Consider the following 23,660-nt stretch of genomic DNA (forward strand, 5'->3'; position numbering starts at 1 on the left):
GAACCAGGCTATGAATTAGAAAGGCAAATTGAGCATCGAATCGCTCCAAAAATGAAGTTATGAAAAGAAGGACTATGGCAATACGGAGTAAAAGAAACCCAAAGAGATGTCCCCTTCGATCAAGAAAGAGGCTGCCAAGAAAGAAAGGAGTTGAGTCGACGCGGCCCTGCAAGTGCCAGCCCTGATAAGTTCAGATCCAATCGCATATTCCCTGTGAAGCAGGTGGACTATGGATTATGGGGATGAAAATACCAATAAATGGTTAAAAACGCCACTCGGATAGCAACCCTTGCTGCATGCGTGGCTTTCTGCAGGGTCGAATGATCTACGTCAATTCCTGTTTTTTGATTAGGAATAATCTAACCATTTGCGATGTAGTCTATCTCTATGCTGTACCTTGGGACAAAGAATTCTACTATTGCCATCTGGTCCATTTCTACTCCGTTACTCCGGATATTGTACGACATCGAGAATAGCCCTGACGCCGAAAATGCCAATCAAACCACCTACATATATAGGCAGCAATATAGAAGTTTTGAAAAACACCAAGCTTCCATAAATAGTGGCTAGGAAGTTGACTGATTGAAAAAAAAAAATGCGATTAGATATGATATCATAAGTGAGAGCCCAGAGAAAGGGAATGGTATACACCCCTACGTAGCCTTATAATACGAATCATGTTTCCTACATGGAGCACACACAACCGTTATAAATGACACGGGCATTCTTCACCCCCTGCCAAGATCGAGGCCTCTCCACTTATTTTTCTCTGGGCTTTCTGTGAGGGCAAAAACGACATTCTCAAGAAACGATACTATACGGAGTAATATTTAGGTACTTTGGGAAGCTTAGGGTAATTTAATGATTTGGGTAGTGAAACATGAGAGATATTTCCTACTTCTGCTTGGTCGAGGCCGTGATGGCAATGAGATACCCGCTATCTACAGTAAAAATACTTATTACTGCAAGCAATGGAATAGACCAAATGCTCTTTGATATATGACTATGGCATATCTCACATTTACTATGAATTACGTTAACTTCGCATGTATTGGCCTTGATTGTCAGGCAAGTCTCAAGTCTGTCCCCGCACTCCGCACTTTCTCCGCACTTCCTATCTCAAACTTGAACGGACCCCAGTCAATACGACACGGCAGTATATATACTGGAATATATAACCCATGCCTACTCGCAAGCGCTACACGTCAAATCCATGCGAACGGTGCAAAGGTGGGTCTTTTTCTGATGTGACGAAGGGTCTCGCTAACACACTGCATTAGTCCGTCATCGAAAATGTAGCATCGCACTCAAGAATTAGGCAAATGAAAATGCTGACAGTGTTGGAAAGGTGATGGCAAAAGGCCTTGCTCGACTTGCATAAAGTCCAAAACACAATGCGGATTGTCTCCATCCAATTTGAAGTTCAAGGATGCTCGCCAAAAGCGTCGAGGTTTTGACTTTTCTCCCATTCAGAAATGGGTTAGTCCTAGTCGGAAAGGTATTTCAGTTTATCAACCGTTTCCACTATTGACTAGCTGATGGGGTTATAAGGGGAACTTCAGTTTGTGCACACCACACAGGTCGCAGAGCAAGAAGAGCAATGTCCAGCAAGTCTCGACTTCAATCCAATACTCCAAAACTCGAGTGGTGAGGTGCAAGTAATCCCACCCCAATCGGAGCGGAAAACTACTGCACCGGCCATAACTTCGAGTGACTGTGTACTTGATGAAGTACATTGCACGCATTCCAGCGTTGTGGACGAATTTCATACCACAGATGCACCGGCCGCATACCGTCTCTCAGGTACTCGAAACGATCTGTTAACTGCTACAACGGATTCTGCGCCATCTTTCTCCCCCAATGCACCCTCTATCCAAGATCAAAACTACCCATCACCCCGATTGCAATCATTTCCTTTTCAGCGGGATCAATACCCAACTGGCCCCTTGAAAGGCCTCCCTTGCCATAGTACCGAGATGTCATATACTAGTCTCGAGGAAGCATGCTTAATGCGCCATTTTGCCGAAAACCTGTCATTTTGGGTAGTTTCACCGTCACCATATTTTGGATATCACCATACTAACTACACCATCAGTTCGACACATGTGATCGTGATCGCCATTTCCAGTTGAATGTCCCAGAAAGAGCACTGTTTTGCCCCGTTTTGCGATTCGCCGTATATACTGCTTCCGCTGGCCATTTGACGCGATTAGCGGCTTGTCGAAACAATACTGACTGTATAGTCTTTGAGGGTATTAGGCTTCCTGGGCTTACAGCAGACTCTGCTGTGCGATATCATGATACTTGCATCTCATATCTCATCCAACTATCAAATGACCCGAGTGAGCAGTACAATGAGGATGTCCTTACAGCTGCCACCATCTTGAGGTTTTATGAGCAAATCGATGGTATGGTGCCACCTTTCCGCGTTTTCTGGCATGTCTAAGTACCATTGGCAGCACCATCCTTGGGGATCGACTCTGAAGCTTATCTCAACACTGTTCAGTTCATTGTCAACACTCAGCACAATGACTCATTCTATGCCTACAGCTCTATTCAAGGACCTCCTAGGGATCATGACCTCCAAGTTATTCCCTCGGCATCCTTGCGCCATTCAGCCTGCTTGATCGCCCTGCGACAGGAAATTTGGAGCGCTTTTCTGAACCAACGCACCTTTCGCCTACCCCTGTGTCCAACAAACGACTACACGGTCTTCGATTTTGCGGGTGATTTCACCTGGACGAACCGGATTCTCGTCTGGTGCGCCGACCTCCTCAAATTCTGCTTCGGGGAGGGAAAATCAATGTCTCCCCAACAACAGCTTGAGAGATGGACTATACTCAAGGCGTTTGAGCTGAAGTGGGAGACAAGCAAGCCATTGGGGTTCAAACCTTTGTATTCCAAGGAAGCCGATCCCCCTAATGGACAATTCTTTCCTGTTATCTGGCACAATAACGCGTGTCAAGCGGTGGGGGCACAGCATATCGAGTTGTCTCGAATTCTACTAGCTGTCTCTAATCCAAAATTGTCTCGACTTGGACCAGCCGCTCGTGCGGCGAACCTGGCATTGGAGGAGGAGCTGAAAGATATCATTCGTCGACTATGTGGGATTGCGCTCTCGAATTCCAATCCGGTATTGATGGTGGATGCCGCAGTTGGCATTTCCGTCTGCGGGGAATATTTCACTGATTTTGCGGAGCAAGATGCCATTTTGAAGTTTTTGGCTGATCTCGAATATCGCCATGCATGGCCAACGGCCGCCACTTCGGCAGTTTTGAAGGAGGCCTGGAACAAACGATCACCCCTTTGATCTGGCATTTAGTTTTTGGCATATGTAATCTTCTGTATAGTCGTTAATACGTCGCTGTCGCTAGATTTAGGCCTCAGACATGCTATTCATCGCAAGGAACATCGTAGTCCCCGGCATGACAAATGTATGGTTCCGGCCGTTTCAGAGTATGGCCTTTACCATGGGGTCTTGGGAAGCATCCAACTGGTATGTCTACATGGCCGTAATCATCCTAAGGCAGCGGGTATCATTTCCCATGCTCAAACTAACCTACCCATTTGGGATCAATTTTGAACCTCATGACCAAATGCTGAAGTCCCACTTAGGACATGGGACATCTACGAATGAGATCCATGTCCAACTGTGCAAGCAGTGTTTATCAATGATGTTCCTATAAAAGCCAATGATCGTGGCTATGACTTTCCGAAATTGCGTTTAAATTTCCGCAAATGCCAATTCGGGATAAAATTTCCGCAGGCATTCGGCCCCTCCAGAGTGTGTCTGACGACAGGAGGATATAGGTCCCACCGATAATTGGTTTGCTTCATTCACCCTTCGTAGCTCCTCGTCTGAAAGTATGGAAAGCCTTTGAATATGAGGCAAAAATTTCCGCCGGCTGCTACGCGTCTGAAAGGAGCAAGTTGTTCAGATCAAGGATGCATCTTGGGGATCCATCTCATACGTCGTAACTACTAACTTTCACCGTGAAATATATAATCAGCCTTGTCCTACTGGTGTTTCCTAAGGAGAAACACGCGTGAAGGGCGACATTTCGCAACTATGCTATCAACTATCATCATCTTTGCAACACTGCTTTACCTAGCTACATATTGGCTGGCTTTGCCAGTTATACGATACTTTCATGATCCAAAAGGCCTCCGAAGATTCGAAAACTACTCCACCTTCTCTGGCATCACGGATATTCCTTATTGCTACTTGAGTGCCTGTGGCTTTCGATCAAGAGACCTCACAGAGGCCCACAAACGTTCAGACATTCTGCGCATCGGACCGAATAATCTATCGTTTGGTAACATTCTTGCTATCCGGGATATCTATGGGCACTCAACAAATTGTGTGAAGGATCTCAAATACGCAATCACCGGCGGTCCTCATCCCAATTTGTTCGATGTGGTGAACAAAGCAGATCATAGCGCGAAGAGAAAACGGCTATCAGCTGCATTTGCCATCAAGAACCTGGTGCAATGGGAGTTCAAGGTCGCATGCACCACAAAGCGTCTTTTGCTTGCCTTTGACAAGCTTTGCACGCAACCATTGCCCAGAGACTCCTTTCCCGACCCGTCCGACCTTACTGTGGAATTCAATCACTGGATCAACCTTTTCACAGTTGAGGCAATTAACAATATCGCACTTTCCTCAACATTGGGCCTTCTCGAACAAGGAGACGATGTCGTGACGGCGCAACGAATGGACGGTTCAACATACCAGACACACTACCGCAAGGCCCAAAATCAGAGTGCTTTCGCGGCCTCTCATTTTGTGTGGGACTACAACAATTTCAAGGCGTTCAGCTGCATCTCGAAGCTTTTTCCCAGGTGGCGTAGAGTCTGGAAAGATGCAGAGCCGTGGAAAGACGTTATTTACCACCAAGCTGTGACTCGCATGAACCGACATGAGGAAGAAGAGCTTGATGATTTCTTCTCGGCATTGATGAACGACAAAGCTGGCCAGCCACACAATCTAGAATGGGGCGAGATTGTCAGCGAAGTGGGTGCCATCATCGATGCCGGCGCAGATACCACAGCTATTGCCTTGACGCAAGTCATGTATCTTTTAATTCGCCACCCAGAGCACCTGGAGACTCTCAGACAGGAAGTCGATGGCATTCTCGCCGAAGATGAAATTGTTGCTTCGTATGAAGCTGTCAAGCATCTCCCCTTCCTCCGCGCCTGTCTTGATGAGGCTATGAGGATAATACCTCCTACGTCAGCAGGACTACCTCGTCGAACGCCCCCAGAAGGTGCGATGATTCTGGGTGAATGGATACCAGGAAACACGAGTGTATCTATGACAATCTACGGTGCACACCACGATCCGACTGTCTTTCCGAACCCGGATGAGTTCCAGCCCCATCGCTGGATGGACCCTGAAGAGAGAAAAAGGATGGAACCCTACTTCATCCCGTTCTCGACAGGTGCAAGGGGTTGCATTGGGCGTAATATCTCTTATCTGGAACAAACTATCTTGTTGGCTTCGCTGGTGCATCGGTATGAGTTTGCACTGCCGGATCCTGAGTGGGAGTTAAGGCGACATGAGGCATTCAACCTTTTGATGGGCGATATGCCTATCAAGGTGTGGCGGAGAGAGATGTGATTACCGGGTACTAGTTTACTGCCTTATATAGATATTAGTTATGTTGATGGAATGGGATCAAGAGTGAATTTAAAATTAACCCACTGTGCAAGACGCCATTGAATTCGTTCTAATATTTATGTCCATTCTAGTAACTTTTCAACCGAGTTAATAGGCTTTCATAGAATAAGCCTATCGAGCACTCTTCAAAGTCTTCAGTCATTTCTTGTCGGCTTTTGATCATACCTAAATTACCGTCCAACATTAATTTAATAGCCGGTCTATGTACATGTCGAAGTATCCAAAACGGTCATAATTTCCGCAACCCCATGGGGAGCTCCCCCCGCATGATCTCACCAATTACAACTCAAAAAGGAATTGGAGATATCACGTTCTATATTATTCTATATTCCATCTTATAGCTGTAGTAGTACTATATAAACCCCTCAAATGACCCCCCAAAGGGGTTACAAGGGCTACAATTGACCAAATTTCAGGTCAATTCCCAATTCCACTGAGCTACAGTTTTCGTATCTGAATCATGCATGTCGAGGACAACCCCCGAGCTGTTAAGAAGACTTCTTTTAGTCATGAAGATCGAATTGATGGTCACTTCTTTGCAGTTGGACAAATGGCCTACGAAAGCAATGGCATCAGAGGAATCCTCAATTCGCCATTCGTCTGTGGTGCAGCTCTACTAGCATCGTTTGGCGGGTTATCCTTCGGCTATGGTGAGCTTTCCATAACAAATGACCGATTTTGTGCTGACCATTCTCAGACCAAGGTGTCATCTCCTTAATCCTAGTCATGCCTCAATTCATCGATCAATTCCCTGAGATTGACACTGATGCCCCCGGCTACGGCTTTAACGTCGGCTTCCTTACTGGAATGCTAGAGCTCGGCGCTTTCGTGGGATGTCTATTCTTCCCATACCTTGCTGACCGAATCTCAAGGAAATGGGGCATCAGCATTGCCACTGGATTCTTCTGCGTCGGTGCGATTATGCAAACCGCAGCCAATGAATATGGTACACTTGTTGCAGGCAGGTTTATTGGCGGAATAGGTGTTGGCACATTGGCTATGGGTGCACCACTCTATATCTCGGAAATTGCACCTCCCAATTTGCGAGGCTCTCTGATGGTACTCGAGGCCATCAGCATTGTCATAGGAGCTGTTGTCGCGTATTGGATTACATATGGCACAAGGTAAGTCGCTTTTTCCCCCTCTAACGGCGGCCTATGTTAAATGTGAACAGAGCGATTGATGGAGATTGGGCGTTCCGGTTGCCATTCTTTCTCCAAATGATACCGGCCTTGGTCGTTGGTTTTGGAATCCATTTGTTTCCATTCTCGCCTCGATGGCTCGCCCTTCGTGGCCGGAAAGAGGAAAGTCTACTATCGCTAGCTCAGCTGCGACGATTACCTCCGTCGGATGAGACAGTTCAGTCAGAATGGAGGGGCATTATCACAGAAGTCCGATTTCAAAGAGAGATAATGCACAATCAATATCCTAACACAGCACCAGCAATGTTGGAGCTCAGGGGATGGTTAGATCTCTTTCGTCCTCGATATCTCCGCAGAACAGCTGTAGCCATTGCTATCCCTTTCTTCCAACAGGTACTTTTCTTTTCTGTTGAAATCGAGAGCCGCACAGAAGCTTACAGAAACCAACACAGTTTTCTGGCATCAACGCCTTTATGTACTATGCGCCTACGTTCTATTCGAGACTCGGTCAGAGTTATGACATGTCTTTGATTCTCTCCGGGTTAGTGAACGTCGTCCAACTCGTGGCTAGTGTCCCCACGCTACTCTTTTTGGATGGCATTGGCAGACGAAAGCTTGCCATTATTGGCGGGGTTGCTATGGCTATTCCACATCTCATAATGGCAGGTATATATGGGAGCTTCAGCGATAGCTGGACTTCTCATAAGGGGGTCGGTTGGTTTGGTGTGGCTCTTATATGTAAGCCGTGACTTGATATCAACTTAAACTACTCTGTCTAATGATATTTAATACAGATATCTATGTTGCTTGTTACGCAGCTTCATACGGACCCCTCGCTTGGGTCCTCCCGGCTGAAGTATTCCCAAGTTCAAGACGAGCAAAAGGCGTTGGTCTCGCGACTGCAACTATTTGGTTGGCCAATTTCATAATTGGTGTTGTGGTTCCCCAAATGCTAGTTTCACTTGGATGGGGCACTTTTCTGTTCTTCGGCCTATTCTGTGTTGCTGCTGCCTTATTCTCGTTCTTGTTTGTCCCGGAAACATCAAATAAGTCTCTCGAGCAGGTTGCAGGTGTGTTTGGTGATGGTTTTCGTCACGACGAGCAAGAGATTCAGGCACGAATTGAACGAGAGGTATGGAATGAAACCAGTATGCAGGCTTAGTTAAGACAGGGGCATTCTTCACTCCTGCCAAGAGCGAGGGTCCCCTGGTTAGATGTATCAAATTGGATATCGAATCTAGTGGAATGTGTGGTTGGATACGAGCGTTTTCTAGAATTTAAAAGTAGGGCTCCATCTACAAGGATAATAGTGAATGGAGGCCCAATGAAGGTATGTCAAGTCAAGTCGGTTAATAGTACATAGTATGTTGTGGAGAATAATCATGATATCAAAGCCGAACAGACCCAGTCTGCCGTAACAATTTCCCCCCAAAGACCAAATCGCCAATCCTAGTGTATTAGACATGAAAAGAAAGGAAAACAAAGCTCGCCGATATGTAATGAAAGACTACTAAGCTATTATCGGAAAAGCCTTCTCCCACCTGCACTTCCTGAGTTCCACGTGAACGAGCCACGAACTCCTAGGTTCTCCAGACTCAATCCCGAGTAACCGACTCCACCACCTTCGCCATTACGCTTTGTCCGCCGTACCGCTTCACGCAGATGTGATGGTAGAAGCTGGCCACGGTGTGGGTTTGGTGGGGACGGAACTCGCGTCTGGGACGGAGAGGAGTGGGGGTTGGGTGAGGAGAGGATGTTGTTGAGTTCTGATGAGTAGGGATAGAGGGTGTAGGTGTACTGTTGGAATCATGTGGTTCTTTCTTAACTCCGTTACTGAAAGAGGCTGACGCCGAACCGGGGACCGGTGTGCCAGCTGGAGTTGGCGTAGAGGGTTTTGAGTTTGCGGTCACGCCCGAGGCCTTCGCCTGGGCTGCGGCCTCGGCAGCGGCTTCTTCGGCTTCAAACGCATCGCGCGCAGCAAGGTCGTGTGCTTCGGCCCACTGGGCCTGGACTGTTCGAGCCATTTCGATCACCTCACCGGCGAAGACCTTGGTGAAACCGTTGACGGTCGTCACGACGCTGGCTGGGACGGATTGTGAGAGGGCGTGGTTCACGATGCGGCGGAGTGTTTCTTTGCGCAGCTTTGCTCGCTTGAAGAGGTCATATCGTTCCGATTGCACAGGGTTGAAAGCATCGACCAGGATCCTGCCCAAGACCAACGTTAGCTTCATCCAATATTACCAAAATGGCAGGAGAAAACGTACGCTAGGTTCTTCTTCTCAGCCTCTGTATCCGTAGCTCCTTCTTGCTGCCCAAATAGCTCTGCCTCGTCCTCCTCGTCATAGTCGTCCGCATCGTCAGCACCCCCACCGCCCCCTCCACCGCCAGAAGGACCACCTCTGACTGAACCCTCGTTATCGACTGATCCGAACCGTGTGGAATCTCCCCCTCTGGCGCTGAGAGCATCATCACGCTCCCGTTCCCGCTCTTTCTCGACTTTACTCTTGCGTCCTCGTTTCTTTCCCCCGCGCAGCACCAGAGAATACTCCGTCTGCACTTGCTCCGCCCAGACTCCCTGTAAAACTGCCTGTCACGCTCCCGGCTTCACTGGTCCCAGCGAAACTGCGATCGCCAGCATCGACGCCAGTCGGAAATGAAGTCTGGCGGAGTGGGTGCATGCGCTGCTTCTTGCCGAGCGGCTGTGAGGCGGAGGAGGAGATGGAGGGTCGTTTGAGGGGGTTGGATGATGACTGGTATGGTGGTGGTGACGACATTTTGAGAAGCTGTAGCGGATAGATTGGGGCAGGGTGTATTGCGTGTTCAATTGTTCGATAAACTTGTGTTCGAACAGCCCAGCTGTGGGGATTTTCAGTCTACTCGGTAGAGTATGAGCGCAAGCTAAAGCTCTTTCGGGGACGAGGATTCACGCTGCGCCGTTGCGCCGGGCGGGGAAGGTGGAAATCAGACTCGGATTGGAATGAATGAATTTTAGCTTCGAGGCTTCAAGCGATAGTAAGATGGCTCCCAAAGGACCATAGATAGCGATGTAAATTTACGGCGGGGTTTCAGTGAAAGTAGCTAGTGTAACTGATTCAATCAGGAAGCAATTTGGACGAGACACGAGATAAGGACGCATCTCACCGCCTTCCATCCTAGGTCAACCATAGCCCTACGTACATTGGATGCTCACGTTTGGGAATCCTAGAATTTACTCTTTACACTGAGGAGAATATGAATGTAGAAAATGATGATCATGTGGTTCAAGATGCTTAAATTTACCCCGCAAATGAGTCTCCGAAACCAGGTATGAGGTATGATCAAAAGAATGACAGAACGACGAAATTCTGAGAAGAACCGAAGCTCAATATACCCATGCTTCAAGATTTCTCGACTGAACCACTGTAACAAATGAGGAAAGAATGAGTCGCTCAGCTTAATCATGCGATGCTGTGCACTATGTAAGGAAACAATATTGCAAAAATGAACAAAACAGAGAGAACTGTGCAAAAATCGAATGTCAAATTAACAGAAACCGAAACGGATGGAAAGGTCGCAGCCGCGAAGGGAGAACGGTCCAATGGCAGATGGCTGAAGAACCAAATCACCTTAGAACCCCTTCTCTCCAATTCGTGGTGCCCCCCCCTTTCCAGTCATTGCGTTCGTAGTAACGGAACACAAGATCATAACCGTTCAGGTCATGGACGATGCGGTCGACACGACGGTAGCCTTCGACGTGCTCCATCTTGTTGCTACGGCGGAGAGATTGGCGCTGAGCGTGTGCCACATCATGCTGCCCATTCGCTTCGTCGAGCTCATCCAACGCGGGCTTAGTCTCGAACAAGGTGATGCTGAAACGACCAGGCTTGAAGATGCCAACGACCTGCTGGATGATGTCGGCGGTGGCCTTGCCGTTCTGGGAGTGCGGCACGTTGGTCTCAAAGGACGCATACGAACACTGAGGCTCTGGTGTGACATGCACAGTGAAGTAGTGGGTCGGGGCGTTGCCATCAGGAGCCGGCACAACACCGTTGGCAGAGAAGCCACATGGAGTGAAGAGATACGCATCGATGCGAGCATCCGGGAACTTGCTCTTGGCGTACACGTCGGACAGGCCGCAAGACTCAGAGACGACAGTGCCCAGGGCATGGCCCTCGGTGGTTAGCTCCGGCGGCAGGATGTTACCCGTCTCCTCATCCATGTCGGAGCTGTTACTGAAGACGTCGAGGTGATCAGTACCATCGTCTTTCTCCGAGTTGCGGTGACGCTTCTCTGCCACGGCAGTGGCGTTCTCGAGGTAGAATTGCTTCGCATTTTCCTCGTCAAGGTCGGTCATCAGAACCTCGAGGGTCTCATCGTGCTCATCACAATCAGTGCGGAGCTTTGCGTCAGGGAAGTTGAGGACCTTAGTTTCGGTCTCGTGGAAGTCAACCTCCTCCTTGGGACTCGCCGGTGGGGTGAGGATGGTGCCCGGCTCGGTAAGGTAGAGATACCAATGTTCTCCATTCATCTTCCCGATCATGTAGGCGCTGCCATTGACGAACAACCTGTCCATAGAACGCACCTCATCGCGCCAGCTCCGGTGGGGGCCACGCTGACGGTCAGGGAACAAAAAGTTCTTGCGGCTGTAGAAGACTCGGTAGGGAGCCGCAGCAACCGTGATACCCCCGGGATGGGGGAGCCGTGGCGCGTGGGAATCCTGCGAACAAGGCAGCGATTTCCAGGATGCGGGGAAGTCCCGAAAGCAAGGTGGTAGTTCCGCACGTCTTGAGAATCAACTTGTGCGGCCAGACAAACATGCTGGACTCCGATAGCAGGTAGGCGTCCATCTCATCGGAGGAGATAACGGAAAGCACCTGGCAGTTGACCAGGTCCAGCATATCCTTCCAGATCTCCCCGGGCACTTTCTTGAGGCCTTCGGGACCGGCGGCGCCTAGCTCGGCGGCAGACGGCGCAAACCATACCTCGAGAAGCTTCTCAGGACCTTCGAAAGCATTGGTCGAGTCGAGATCCTGAGTGGCCTCATAGTTGATTGTCAGAGATGGTGTCCCCGCGAACGAGGACGGCGAGGCGGTGTAGTTAGTTGGAATACCGACGTAAACCATGATGACTGATGTAGCTTGAGCTGTTATACTTGTGTGTGTTAAACGAAGCAGAAACAGTGACGTCGGACCGCCCTATGGACTTTGGTGAAGATAGGCTATAGAAGCACTGTCTACTTACCCAGACGAACAAGGGGGCGATGCCCGTCTGAGAAGAGAAGGCCCTGAAACAAGAATTTGACTGGTCAGACCAGGCGGATATAATCTCCAAACAGACCGAAGGGCTGCTAAGGAGGGCGGAAGGCGAAGGACAAAAAGAAGATGCTAAGAGAAATGGTGACTAGCAGTCGTTACCCTCGTCCTGGAAGATACCGATACCGGTCAAAGTATCGGGTCTAGCAGACGAGAATTCTGCTTTTTTAAAAAAGGGATATTGGAAAAAGTGGGAGCTGGTGACGACGGGAGTCGTGTTATCGAGGCCTAGGACAGTATGGTGATTAGAAGGAGTACTATAAGAGAGGATAGACGCATTGAAATTTATTTGTCGTATCAGAGGTCATGGCATTGACCCTGATATTTGATCCAATGGCTTTGATTGCTTTTCGCAATCAACGGTTTTACCAGGACAAAGGGAAAAATCACACTTACTTCGCGGGCTTAGACAAGAATCGCAGAAGGTCAGATGGGCTCATGGAAGGCGAAAACAAGTTCGGCTTAGATCAACACGAGGTAGCGAAGGGCCACAGTCGTGAACATCGGCGGGGTTTGTCTGTAGGACAGTCTCACCCAGAAGCCCAATGGGTGCCCGAGATCAGGATTACTCAGTGTCTAGAGAGAGCAAAGAATCTCTCGCTTCAAAGGATTTGCGAAGCACTTTTTTTTTTTCCTGGCCTTGGTGACCTCGAGTGGGAGGGGGAAGTGCAAAATGTTTGCTGAAGGCCAGTTCGGTTGGTAATAAGTGATTTTCTCTGTGGGCCCGGCGATAGGGTGGGGCAAAACGGATCAAAATCTGTCTGACATCAGGGAACAGCAATGTGTGAGCTGAAAGTCTCAATTGCAGGGGATGTATTGGACTGTAATGTGATACATACTAGGTTGGTAAGCTGAAAGCTGCAGTAACATGCAGACCGTCACCGATGATTTTCGACCTGTCAGAGAGGAAATAGAAAAAAAAAAAAGGCGGAAAAGAGCACAAGCGGGGCGAGGCCCCGGTCCTCACACGAGCGGTGATGCCTGGCAGAATTAAACTTTGTTCCTGAAGTTGTTATGTAACACCTGACTCAGCAGCGGGGAGGCCTAAGCGGGGAGATTTGACGATATACGTAGTACGTCTCTATATTTACAGTTGCAAGTATGAATGTACTGCTAAGTAAACTGTAGGAATGCCGATACCAAGCTGCTACCTATGGAGAAATGCGAGTGACCACAGACGAGCACCGAAAAATCATGAGTCGACTGGGCCACCCAACCTTCGAAGAGAGCCCTCCAAGATTAGCTCAAGCGTACTCAGCAAGCAAAAAGCGAAGCCATTCATTCCCTGAGCACCAGGACTGGAAAGAGACCCCAATTTAGGTATCGCAGAGGCAATCAATCCACTACGTAAGACGGATATCTATGGGTGGTGTTACCATATGAAACACAATGATCACTGTCATGCAATTAAAAAACATATTCAGAGCCTGAATATGTCTACCTAGGTATCCATAACCCGAACCAACGCCCGAGATAACGCCATGTCGCATGAACAAATCGTCGCGACCTTATTTGTAAAAGCACCCGAGAGATACCATGGAGAAAACCCAACGTCATTCATGCCTCCAAAATGATATGCGCTAACTGCACCTCACCGGCCTCCACGATCCTTGCCGCGATGAGATCACCGACCTTGTCAACTAATCTGGAGCGGATATCATCTGTGACAGTATGACCATTGGTCAAAAACGGTTGGCTACCACGCAGAGAGGCCAACACAGCCACAAGTGCATTCAGAACTCGCTCCGCAGCTGGCCGGCGGGCAGCATCGTCCAAGCCATCGCTGAGAAGCTTGGTGTATTCGTGCAGATTAGGAATGACGAGGACACGGATTACTTCAGAGCCGCCCACAGATTGAAGGCCAATCACGGCACCATAGTGAGCACCGAATGGCTTTGAAGGGTCAAGGAAAGTCTTTAGACAGGAGCGCACGAGCCGAGGCTTGAGCATGTGAGAGGAATGGGAGTATTTTTTGGCAATAAGGCTGAGGAGAGAGGCGGCCATATCACGCAGAGCGAATGACTCCACGAGATCCGCAGTTCCACCAAGCTGTCGGCCGATGAGGCAGGTAAGAATTGATGGTACAAGAGAGGCGATCTGATATGCGGTTAGCGTTTGAACATGTTCTCCAAAAATCACAGGGTCTGCTCACGTAAGGGTCCACATAAAGTGATTGGTTCTGGACCAATGCCTCGGCCATGTGCATCACCTGAGTAAGAACGAAAACATTCTTGAGACTGTGTGTAACCTTCTCGGCAATGAATTGGACAAAGTATGGCACCAGCTGGTGCAGACCTGGGTCCTCGCGAAGGCTGGAATACCCAGAGGTGCGATAATCCTCGCTCGTTTCGTGCAAAAAGGCACTGCAGACCTTTTCGAAGTAGAGCTGGAGTTCCCTTGAAAGCACATGCTTGACCAGTGGCTTGACAGCCACATCGCCCGTGCCACTAACTGCCGCCAGTGTGGAGTTGGCGTTCGGACCCTTCGAGACTAGTTCGAGGTTACGAGAATCGGCAGCGGTTGGGTTCTGAGGGATTGACGGTTGCACACCTTCGACAGCCAACCAGTGGGCTAAAGTAGACGGTTAGTGACGGAACAGCACATCGAAGTAGGGAATGGTATCCACTCACCAGTGAAGGAGACTTCGCGGGGAACCTTTGGTAGGGGCGCATTTATCAGCTTCTCAAAATCGACCTCCTCATCTTCAACGTAGAACAGCGGTTGGCCAGGTCCTAGAGAGGCTTCACCGAACTTCAGCGGGCGGGTGGAGTCGTAGCCATACAATGGCTCCACGTCCAGGTTGCGCAAGGCCAGCGCGATGTCTTGAGTGGTAAGAACCGTGCGCTTACAGTGGCGCATACACTTCAGTGCTTCCTCAAGAACCTGCGCAACTCGATATTCGACGTCCCGGGCGAGATTCTCAGTCACATCATTATTGAGGTTGAGGATACCGACGGATTCGGCGACATCGCGGATGTTATCGGGGTTCCAGACCGACATGATGAGAGGGCGCAATCTGCAATAGATGTGTTGAGGGAAAGATCGAGATAAATTCGGGTTTAGATAATAATGGTGCTATCGCGAAAAGTGAGGTGAAGCGCGAGGGACGAGGGGCCAGATGAAGTTTAGAAGGCTAGTCGCATCCTGAGGCCACCGCCAGCGGATCCACAGATTGAACAAAAGTAGCACTTTCTATTGAGTCAGTTTTGCGTATATACGATGAATGAAACGCGGCAAACCTCAATGGATAGAATGAATAAAGTGAACAAGCGCCGTCTGGAAGATGAAAGCTTGTCGATAAGAGCTGCGCGAATGGTTCTGCAGTCACCCGTACAAGCTAGCCTACAGCCTATACTGACATACTTGTTTCACGAAGACATCAAATCAATCTTCATTGTAATTCACAGACAGAAAATAATAAAATTAGATATTGCTAACCATGAGGTACTAACAATACAGTGCATCTTGATAAAGCACACCAATGACCTGAAACCAGGTACACAAGAGCGGGGAGTGTTATTCACTGCTCCTCCGGGTATCATAACAGACAGCACCAGCCAAATATTGATCTACTGGGCTCCATCCTTGCCAGGTTCCTCCTTCAGAGACTCAGTCTTGGGAACAACTTCTTTGGCAGGCTCCTTAGCAGTCTCCTCCTTGGGTGCCTCCGCCTTGGGAGTTTCTTCTTTCAATGGCACCTCCTCGGGTTCCTTCGCAGCCTCCGCCTTGGGGGGGTTCTTCCTTCGAAGGCGTCTCCTCCTTGCTAGGCTCAGCAGCAGTAGGCTCCTCGGCAGACCTGCCCTTGCCCTTGGTCTCCTGTTCTTTGTCCTCAACCAGTGGGACGAACCTAGCATTCTCCTTCAGCTCCGGACCCTTGCCACCATAAGTTTTGGGGATTTTTTCGACGATCGAAGGAGAGAACTCCCGAGCCAGGTTGACGCCGTTCGTGATCGGGTGGAACTTGCGCGTGGTGTTCCGGCTCAGGATAAGCTTCATGGCGGTGAACATCCAGCCCATGATAGCAGGAACGTTGACGAAGAACTTCTCCCTCAGGAGCTCTGGGTATGCCGTAGCGAACACATCGATGACCTTCTTTGTTGCGGCACGGACAGATGGATCCATACGGAAGAACTTGACATTCATGTAATCGTGGACTTGGATCATCTGATAGGGATCCTCGCCGTCGTACTCAATGACCTCGGTAGCATCCTTCATCTTCAGGTCCTGCACGGCGAGTTCCATGAGAGCGGCGCGCCATTGGACGAATCTGCATGCAGTTAGAATTGATTGCAATTGTACTCTTCATGCCCGGTTCTTACTCATCGGTGTCCGCGAATGTCGCACTGATATCCTTCACGGCCCCGTAGATATTCCAAGTAAACACCAAGGGCCGTCCATTCTCCTCATAGGTCGTCAGGTATCCCAAACCCTCGAATTTAGCCGCGCTGTATTTTGCGGACTCTGCCAATGCTAGCGGGTTCACGTCCTTGCGCCATTGGAGTGCCTTGCTGAGCTGCGTCTCGGCGGCTTTGGCATTGCCTTCGTTTGCGCGCAGGAACTTGATCAACACGTTGACGGTGGGGATATCGTCGCTGTCTTTGAGAGACACTCCCCACATCTCAGTGTGACCAATGTTTCCGAGAATGGTTGGCAGGCGGCTGAACAACTCGCCCAACGCCGGGTTCTTGCTCAGGTAGGCTGGCTTTTCAACCTTGGGTTCTTCAGGCTTTGCCGCTTCAGACTCTGTAGTGGCAGTGGCGGCGGCAGTAGCATCATTTGTAGGCGCTTGCTCCTTAACTGGGGCACTCGCAGGTTCATCTTTTGCTGCAGTCTGTTCGGTGTTTTCGACAATCGCGGGTGTTTCCACGGGCTTATCGACTGCTTCCACGGTTTGCTCACGTTTCTCGATTACGGGCGCACTAGACGCAGGCGCATTCTGATCAGCAGTGTCCGCCATGGTGAGATTGATGGTGTTGTTGAGGTTCGAGGAAATAGGGGGTTTTGAATTCACAGGGGTCGCAGTTGCCTTGTCAATAATCGGGCCACTTATCAACCCCACCTGTCACCTGTCAGCCCTGCTATATATTATATTGTGTTTCATGATCGACATGTCACATCTTCTATTTCTATTTTTATTTATTTTTCTAATCTCTCCTTTTTGTTCTTGACCCTTTTAAACCATAACATATTAATGTCAATGTTGTGCTTGGTTTGTGATGAACGAAAGCAAGCGCTAAGCTATAAGGAGTTTTCTCTACACAACTTTCCAGAACGGAGTACTCTGTAGTGGAATCGCTAACATGATCTGAAAAATGCTTAGCTCTAAAGAAGCTACTAAGGAATACCGAAGAAGCTATATATTTAGCTGATATGTCTAATTTTAATTAAATATAGAGCCAAACGGTAGGATACATAACTACAATATTAGTTGGTAATAATTTAGCTAACAGACAAACATCCAATGGAAATGGATTGACTGGTCTAGTTGATTTACTTTTTATCTTGGAAATGTCATGGCATAAAACATCGTCATCAAAGAGCAGTTCGCTCCAGTACCAAATTTTACATGAAAAGAATATGTGCATAGGCCCTTTGTATATACATAGTTCGTGGTTGTTCACTAGGCTATTATATAGCATGAATACACATAATTGTCTGCAGTGCGCTTGAGGGCAAGATCAGCTTTATCCATTCATGGTATTCATCTGGAGAGATGCAGGTCTGAGGTTGATGTCATCCCGATGTCACCATAACATCAACCTACAATGAAATCTTGGAATCTTGGAATTCCAAATCTTGGTAGCTGGAGAACCAATCTATGGATATATCAAGGTCTACATACCTAGGTATGTAGGTATAAAGCCAACAATTAACACTATCTTGGTCTTTACTTCATTTTTCTCTACCCTGAAATACCATGGTCTCCAACGCTCAAAAAACCTTCAAACTCTCTACTGGTGCTCAGATCCCTGCCATTGGCCTGGGAACTTGGCAAGACGAGTCTGCCCAAGAGGCAGCAGTCCTTGTAGCCCTCCAGGCAGGATATCGCCATATTGACACGGCAAGATGGTAAACTTTCTCAACTTGACGCATAAAACTAGGCTGACTCCCCTAGCTATGGTACTGAGGTTGCTGTCGGTAAAGCTATTAAGCAAAGCGGCATACCCAGGAGCGAGATTTTTGTTACCAGCAAGCTGTGGAACAACAAGCACCATCCTGACGATGTTGGTCAGGCACTGCAGGCCAGCTTGGATGATTTGGGTATGGAATACCTTGATCTATTCTTGATGCACTGGCCTGTTGCCTTCAAACGTGGAGATGATCCATTCCCATCTGACAAAGACGGGAATCTGATAACCGAAGACATTGACTACCTCGATGTAAGTCCTGTTTGAAAACCAACGGCAAGATTGCCTACTAACTGCTCAAAGACCTACAAGGCAATGGAAGGCCTTGTCAAATCCGGTAAAACTAAAGCTATCGGGGTTTCCAACTTTTCCCAACAGGAAATCGAGCGTATCCTTACGAATGCGACGATCAAACCAGCCGTTCACCAGATGGAGATGCATCCCTGGCTCCAGCAAAAGGATTTCTTTGAATTCCACCGGAAGCATGGCATTCATGTGACGCAGTATTCACCATTCGGCAACCAGAATGAAATCTATGGTTCTCGCGAGGAACATGGTCAGCTGGTAAATGATAAGACCTTGGTCGAGATCGGAAAGAAGTACGGAAAAACTTCGAACCAAGTCGCACTCGGTATGTGTTCCATTTGATCGTCCAAAAGGGTATTCCTAGAGCTGACTTTTCGGAGCCTGGGGTATCGCACACGGCCGTTCCGTCATCCCGAAATCAAAGTCGCCAGAGCGGATCACACAAAACTTTGATATCGCCTTCGAGCTTGAACCTGAAGATATCGAAAAGATTAATTCGATCGACAAGAAGATCCGGTTCAATGATTCGAGCAAAGACTTTGGCTACGAGCTCTTCACTGGTCTTGACGGGAAGCAAAAGTGAGAGACAGGTATTGACGCATTGCGGTAATGTTAGGTGCAGCTCACATAGGGTGTAATGCTGGGAACTTTGGCGAGGTTATACCTTTAGAAGAAATTGAAAAGCTTATTAGTCTCACATCGTTATCCTATACAGTATCACCTCATAGGTCACCTCTGGTAGGACTCAACGAGGACTAATGCAGTACTATCGGCCCATTCTAACATAGAATGCTTTGGTTTCCTACATTAAAAATGACCAAGGGTTGCTTGTATTTGCTTGATACTTTAGTTATAGTTGTAGATTCCAGCGATCTCGCGCTCCCATTGCGCCATCCGGGCCTGCGAGGATCGTAAGAGTTAGGCACTTTCTTTTAGTGGCGCTAGCTAATGGCCATGAAGGGCCAAGGATTTTGAAATAACCTTACATTACACCATGCATCTTGGTATTTCCGTAGACCTCTCATAAGAAGATTGATTTGGAAGATTATTATACTATTATTATACGATTATTATACAATTATTATACGATTATTATACTTAAACTAGATTCGTATACAGATGGTGATCCTAGTAAACCTACCGAGTACTCCGCCCACCGGTATAAAACGGAGCGCAATGCAGTCAGGTTCAGCCAAGCCACCTGCTCGGAAATGGACGCACGCAGATGTGACCAAAACCTTCGACCTGCGTATGCGGAAGCACATTGGCCAAGCAGCGGGACGAATTGACGAGGTGCAGATGCCAGCAATGTACGAAGTACTCTGTAGGGAGTGCTCCATAGCATCCAACCATTGCAAGTGGCTTCCGTTCGTATATTTCTGGCTGTCTAGTCCTGTAAATTGGTTCTTATACACATTGAGCGCATTCACTAAACAAGCCGAATTAATATTATTACTCTATATTTCGTATTCCCTCGGACATGTATCAACTAGAGCTCATCCGTCCCAAAGTCACTATCACACTTTTCCCTTTTCCCACTGGTTGAACTGAGGTTAAAGGCAGCGTTAATGCTAGCCAGCAAAGAAATGACCACTAGATATCGTCAGAGTGGGAAGCCAGCCATTAATATCAATAACTTACTGAGTACACACTGCAGCTCAAAGTACCCAAATCTTTCGACTATAAATCCAGCCAAGATAGGTCCGACCAGTAGACCAGACATCCAACTCATATTTGTGACTGCAACAGCACGAGAATACCCTCCATAGTGACCGAATATGCCAGGATGCAGGTCCTCCAACTCATCAACAGTTGCTACAAAGAACATATCAGTATTCCAGTTCCCAGAAATGACACCTCAAGCTTACCAGTTGCTTCCATCGTGCCAACCCCCATAAGCAAGCACGTAAAACACCCGATCATAGTCGTACCGACTCCAAAAATGATCTTCCCTCTAGATCCCAAAGTAGCCCACGGAAAGCGCTCATCACCAGCGACTCCAAGAACCCATAGGAAAGGCGCAACAAGGATAAATCCAATGGTAGTAGGAACCCTCGACCCGACACGGTCTTTCAACAACCCAACAAGAGGAGCCAAGATCATCCCAGGACCCTGGATAGACGCGAACAAAAGCCCAACAGGGAAAACGCCCCAACCAAAAGCAGACCGGACATGCATGGCGATCGTAGACTCGAAACTGGCGATAAACAGCGCAAAGACAAAATAGCAGACAATCCCCGCCGTAAAGCGAGGCTGACGGAAAAGACAGACATAGAAGCGCCAACCGCCGATTTCCTCTGTACTCGATGACCGATCTCCGTTGAGAAGTGGTTCTGCTTCCAACGACGGTCTATCCTCCTCAGCGCATAGAGATCCATTTCGACTGCGACAAGTGTTACGGCGCTTCTGCGGCTTTTCAATCATGAGCAGACGCATAATGATATCCACCACGAGAAACAGAGTCGCGCCACCCCATGCTGTCCAGTATCCTCCAATTCCGAAGAGAAACCCAGCAATGACAGGTCCAGAGCATGTCCCAGCTGCTGTTAGGGTCGAGCTCAAACCTGCTATCTTGCCCATGTGTTCTGATCCGATGTTCCCGGCCATTGTGGCCATGCCGACGATAAATAATGCGTTGCTGACGATGCATTGGAAGAATCGACCGATGAAGAGCCAGGTTACTGGGAATGAGTTAGTACAATGGGTGGTAGTGCGACTCACAGTATAGAAAATTGGACCTTACGGGATGTTGTGATTGATAGACATAATACGCTGATTAGCGTTAGTACCAGCAAGGCCAGTAGTAGGACCTTCTTGGAGCTGGCTCGGTCGGATATATCCCCAACAAATGGGCTTGAGATGATAGATATCAATGCCCCTTCAACTAGAAATATGGAGGTCAATCGCTGGGTGAGGGATGTGTCTAGCCCTAGGCGGTTCTCGAAGATATGAGGGAGCAGTGGGACCATGAAGGCGAAGAGCATTTCATCTACAGAAAGAAATTGTAAGATAGGACGACTCAATGTTCACTCCTCATTGTAATTCAATGCACGAACCCGTAAATAACGCCATGGACATGCTGCTGAGAATAAATGTATCGGACGAGCGCCAGCGATATCCCCATGTTGACAATGAAACCTGCTTCTTGGTATCCGGTAAAGGAAACATTTTAACGCGTACTTTATCAATCAAACGGGCTGTTTTGGATCAGTAAAACAAAGCAGAAGAGAAAAAGGTTGGGATTGAGCCAGAAAAAAACCCAAGCAAAATACATTTACCAGAAGTAGATGGCCTGGGAGGGACGTGGCCTATATTTGCCCCAAAACCAAGCAAATAATGAGACAATAGCACTCCGTACGCCGTACGGAGTACACTGGCTGCAGATCTCAGGTAATGTTATGATTGCTTTTTCCCTCTTCCGACCAATCTGAACCCTCTGTTCGACGTGCATTGATGCCCAGTGGCTCGAGCGAATAACAGCTGAATGTCAGTGATGGCCTGGGCCATTCTTAAATTACTGGCGTTGATAGTATTATAACGACCATAGGGTTGTCTAGTAGCACAATAAACATACTTATTTTCGCCTTTCTATCTATGTAGGACAAGCCCGGGGACGATCTCTAGAGTTTACGAGCTTATTCAGACAAGAATCATCCTACGATGTTACATATAAGGTCCGGTAATCTAGAGATCATGTATTCATTCCTGTGAATCAAAGGGCCACAGGAGGATAGAATTCGGTCTGAAGCGAAGAGATCATTTGCTAAGTGGAAACTCAGAATAGGAAACGAGCAAGAATAAAAATCCCGGTAAACAGGGATAGCACTGGGGGAATATACACAGAAGAAGAGAACACACAATTAAAAAAGAAGGGATACTAGCGCGAGGGTGACCTGAGATCAACTAGCGCCACCGTAAGGGCAAGAACTAGACCCAAAGACACCAAAGCACGGGAAAAGAACCAGAAAGCCAACCTATCTCTATAGTCCGTTGCTGCGGAACCGTTCAGGCATCGGAGGCATAGCGGACGGGACACCAGACTCCGATTCATCATTGTCTTCCATTTCCTCATCCAAATCCTCGGGATGGCTAGATATAAAGTTAGCTTAAAATCAAAGTATTAGGCTGGACCAAGATCAACATACGCAAGTAGCTCCTTGATATTCCTCATCTCATAGTGCTTTTTACGCTGCTGCTCGAAATGAGCATGCTTCGCGCGGGCCTCTTCAGTCGTCAAGAGCGGATCATGATCAGGCGCATCGGCACCATTTGTATCCTCCACACCGACATGAACATGTTTCTCACTCTTGTGCGAGTCCATGCTCATGCTACGGTCACGGAAGACACGAGGGTCGTTCATAGCAACGTCCTGCATGTGTTCCTCTGGTTCACCGAGCTCCAGGTCAGGGATTTCATCCTCGGACACACCCTTCCGGTGTTGGGCGGGCTTAGTCGGCTTGTCCAGCTCATCGACGACAATGCCCTGCGCGTCAAGTAGGGTTTGCTGTGCCTCCTCGAGCCGCATCTGCTCATCATCTTCGCTGGGGTCGTAGTGGGGAGCGTATGGAGTCTTGGGTTCGTCGATCTTCATCTTCGCTGTTTTCTCCTGCTCGGCCAGGTACAGGTTTGCTTCGTCCCACTTTAGACGAGGCTCGTTCTCGTCATGGGCGCTGACTGTCGACTGTCGGCGCGAGCTAGAGCCTCGGCGGGCGGTGGATGAGGATCTCCGGCCTGCATTCTGCAGGGTGTTTTGGAGTGTGAGTTCTTTGGTCTCCTCAGGTTCGGGGATGGTGGGAACGGAGGGTGGGGAGATGGATGCCATCGGAGCGGTAGTGCCTTGGAATGAGTTGGAGTTCTTGAGGATGCCTGTTTAGTTGCGAGAATGCGCTGGTCAGATCCCATCGTTGCTTTTGGTCACCGTTTGGTGCTGACGTAGTCTGGACTCACCTTTTGGCCGATGATGCACATCATCGGAGCTGTGCGCCTTGGCCGGCATGTGCGGTACGGTAGTCATGGTTGGATAGTAGCTAGGAAAGACTGTCGCCCGATTTGCAAGTAGACGATGTAATAAGAAGACCGATTTCCAACGGTGGGGAAGGGAAATCAAAAAGGT

At 48.5% G+C, this 23,660-nt stretch overlaps 12 protein-coding genes across 12 annotated transcripts; 4 read left to right on the plus strand and 8 right to left on the minus strand.

Annotated features, from left to right (window-relative positions):
* Positions 1-1,976: 1,976 nt before the first annotated feature.
* Positions 1,977-3,310, plus strand: N7519_007036 (uncharacterized protein; the record flags this gene model as incomplete). Its single annotated transcript, XM_057293812.1, has 3 exons — positions 1,977-2,042; positions 2,096-2,408; positions 2,460-3,310. 3 exons carry the CDS (start codon positions 1,977-1,979, stop codon positions 3,308-3,310), a joined length of 1,230 nt encoding a protein of 409 aa, XP_057148623.1.
* A 759-nt stretch (positions 3,311-4,069) lies between these two features.
* Positions 4,070-5,620, plus strand: N7519_007037 (cytochrome P450; the record flags this gene model as incomplete). The annotated part of the gene is made up of 1 exon (XM_057293813.1): positions 4,070-5,620. The coding sequence occupies one exon, from the start codon at positions 4,070-4,072 to the stop codon at positions 5,618-5,620; it is 1,551 nt and encodes a 516-aa protein (XP_057148624.1).
* A 520-nt stretch (positions 5,621-6,140) lies between these two features.
* N7519_007038 (sugar porter family MFS transporter) lies at positions 6,141-7,984 on the plus strand (the record flags this gene model as incomplete). The annotated part of the gene is made up of 5 exons (XM_057293814.1): positions 6,141-6,330; positions 6,378-6,804; positions 6,855-7,215; positions 7,275-7,560; positions 7,617-7,984. The coding sequence occupies 5 exons, from the start codon at positions 6,141-6,143 to the stop codon at positions 7,982-7,984; spliced, it is 1,632 nt and encodes a 543-aa protein (XP_057148625.1).
* Positions 7,985-8,417: 433 nt separating this feature from the next.
* N7519_007039 (transcription initiation factor TFIID subunit 11 family protein) lies at positions 8,418-9,596 on the minus strand (the record flags this gene model as incomplete). Its single annotated transcript, XM_057293815.1, is given in 3 exon segments — positions 8,418-9,027; positions 9,087-9,397; positions 9,417-9,596. The coding sequence occupies 3 exon segments, from the start codon at positions 9,594-9,596 to the stop codon at positions 8,418-8,420; spliced, it is 1,101 nt and encodes a 366-aa protein (XP_057148626.1).
* Positions 9,597-10,423: 827 nt separating this feature from the next.
* On the minus strand, positions 10,424-11,924 carry N7519_007040 (adenosylmethionine decarboxylase SPE2; the record flags this gene model as incomplete). Its single annotated transcript, XM_057293816.1, has 2 exons — positions 10,424-11,444; positions 11,485-11,924. 2 exons carry the CDS (start codon positions 11,922-11,924, stop codon positions 10,424-10,426), a joined length of 1,461 nt encoding a protein of 486 aa, XP_057148627.1.
* Positions 11,925-12,201: 277 nt separating this feature from the next.
* On the minus strand, positions 12,202-12,553 carry N7519_007041 (uncharacterized protein; the record flags this gene model as incomplete). Its single annotated transcript, XM_057293817.1, has 2 exons — positions 12,202-12,370; positions 12,510-12,553. The coding sequence occupies 2 exons, from the start codon at positions 12,551-12,553 to the stop codon at positions 12,202-12,204; spliced, it is 213 nt and encodes a 70-aa protein (XP_057148628.1).
* Positions 12,554-13,670: 1,117 nt separating this feature from the next.
* On the minus strand, positions 13,671-15,113 carry N7519_007042 (TATA-binding protein-associated factor TAF6; the record flags this gene model as incomplete). The annotated part of the gene is made up of 3 exons (XM_057293818.1): positions 13,671-14,210; positions 14,266-14,684; positions 14,744-15,113. The coding sequence occupies 3 exons, from the start codon at positions 15,111-15,113 to the stop codon at positions 13,671-13,673; spliced, it is 1,329 nt and encodes a 442-aa protein (XP_057148629.1).
* Positions 15,114-15,188: 75 nt separating this feature from the next.
* Positions 15,189-15,655, minus strand: N7519_007043 (uncharacterized protein; the record flags this gene model as incomplete). Its single annotated transcript, XM_057293819.1, has 3 exons — positions 15,189-15,305; positions 15,332-15,455; positions 15,552-15,655. 3 exons carry the CDS (start codon positions 15,653-15,655, stop codon positions 15,189-15,191), a joined length of 345 nt encoding a protein of 114 aa, XP_057148630.1.
* A 27-nt stretch (positions 15,656-15,682) lies between these two features.
* sfh5 (CRAL/TRIO domain protein) lies at positions 15,683-17,070 on the minus strand (the record flags this gene model as incomplete). The annotated part of the gene is given in 3 exon segments (XM_057293820.1): positions 15,683-15,798; positions 15,812-16,380; positions 16,433-17,070. 3 exon segments carry the CDS (start codon positions 17,068-17,070, stop codon positions 15,683-15,685), a joined length of 1,323 nt encoding a protein of 440 aa, XP_057148631.1.
* A 960-nt stretch (positions 17,071-18,030) lies between these two features.
* N7519_007045 (aldo/keto reductase) lies at positions 18,031-19,130 on the plus strand (the record flags this gene model as incomplete). The annotated part of the gene is made up of 4 exons (XM_057293821.1): positions 18,031-18,182; positions 18,229-18,493; positions 18,545-18,872; positions 18,928-19,130. 4 exons carry the CDS (start codon positions 18,031-18,033, stop codon positions 19,128-19,130), a joined length of 948 nt encoding a protein of 315 aa, XP_057148632.1.
* A 906-nt stretch (positions 19,131-20,036) lies between these two features.
* Positions 20,037-21,715, minus strand: N7519_007046 (uncharacterized protein; the record flags this gene model as incomplete). Its single annotated transcript, XM_057293822.1, has 5 exons — positions 20,037-20,140; positions 20,189-20,362; positions 20,416-21,228; positions 21,291-21,536; positions 21,604-21,715. 5 exons carry the CDS (start codon positions 21,713-21,715, stop codon positions 20,037-20,039), a joined length of 1,449 nt encoding a protein of 482 aa, XP_057148633.1.
* An 812-nt stretch (positions 21,716-22,527) lies between these two features.
* On the minus strand, positions 22,528-23,561 carry N7519_007047 (PP1-complex regulatory subunit GLC8; the record flags this gene model as incomplete). The annotated part of the gene is made up of 3 exons (XM_057293823.1): positions 22,528-22,636; positions 22,693-23,413; positions 23,495-23,561. 3 exons carry the CDS (start codon positions 23,559-23,561, stop codon positions 22,528-22,530), a joined length of 897 nt encoding a protein of 298 aa, XP_057148634.1.
* Between the last annotated feature and the right edge of the window lie 99 nt (positions 23,562-23,660).

This window comes from Penicillium mononematosum (genome assembly GCF_028829835.1).
Source record: "Penicillium mononematosum strain IBT 11891 chromosome Unknown utg000003l:1.0-8172316.0:1.0-8177699.0, whole genome shotgun sequence".
In the NCBI taxonomy this organism is placed as follows: domain Eukaryota; kingdom Fungi; phylum Ascomycota; class Eurotiomycetes; order Eurotiales; family Aspergillaceae; genus Penicillium; species Penicillium mononematosum.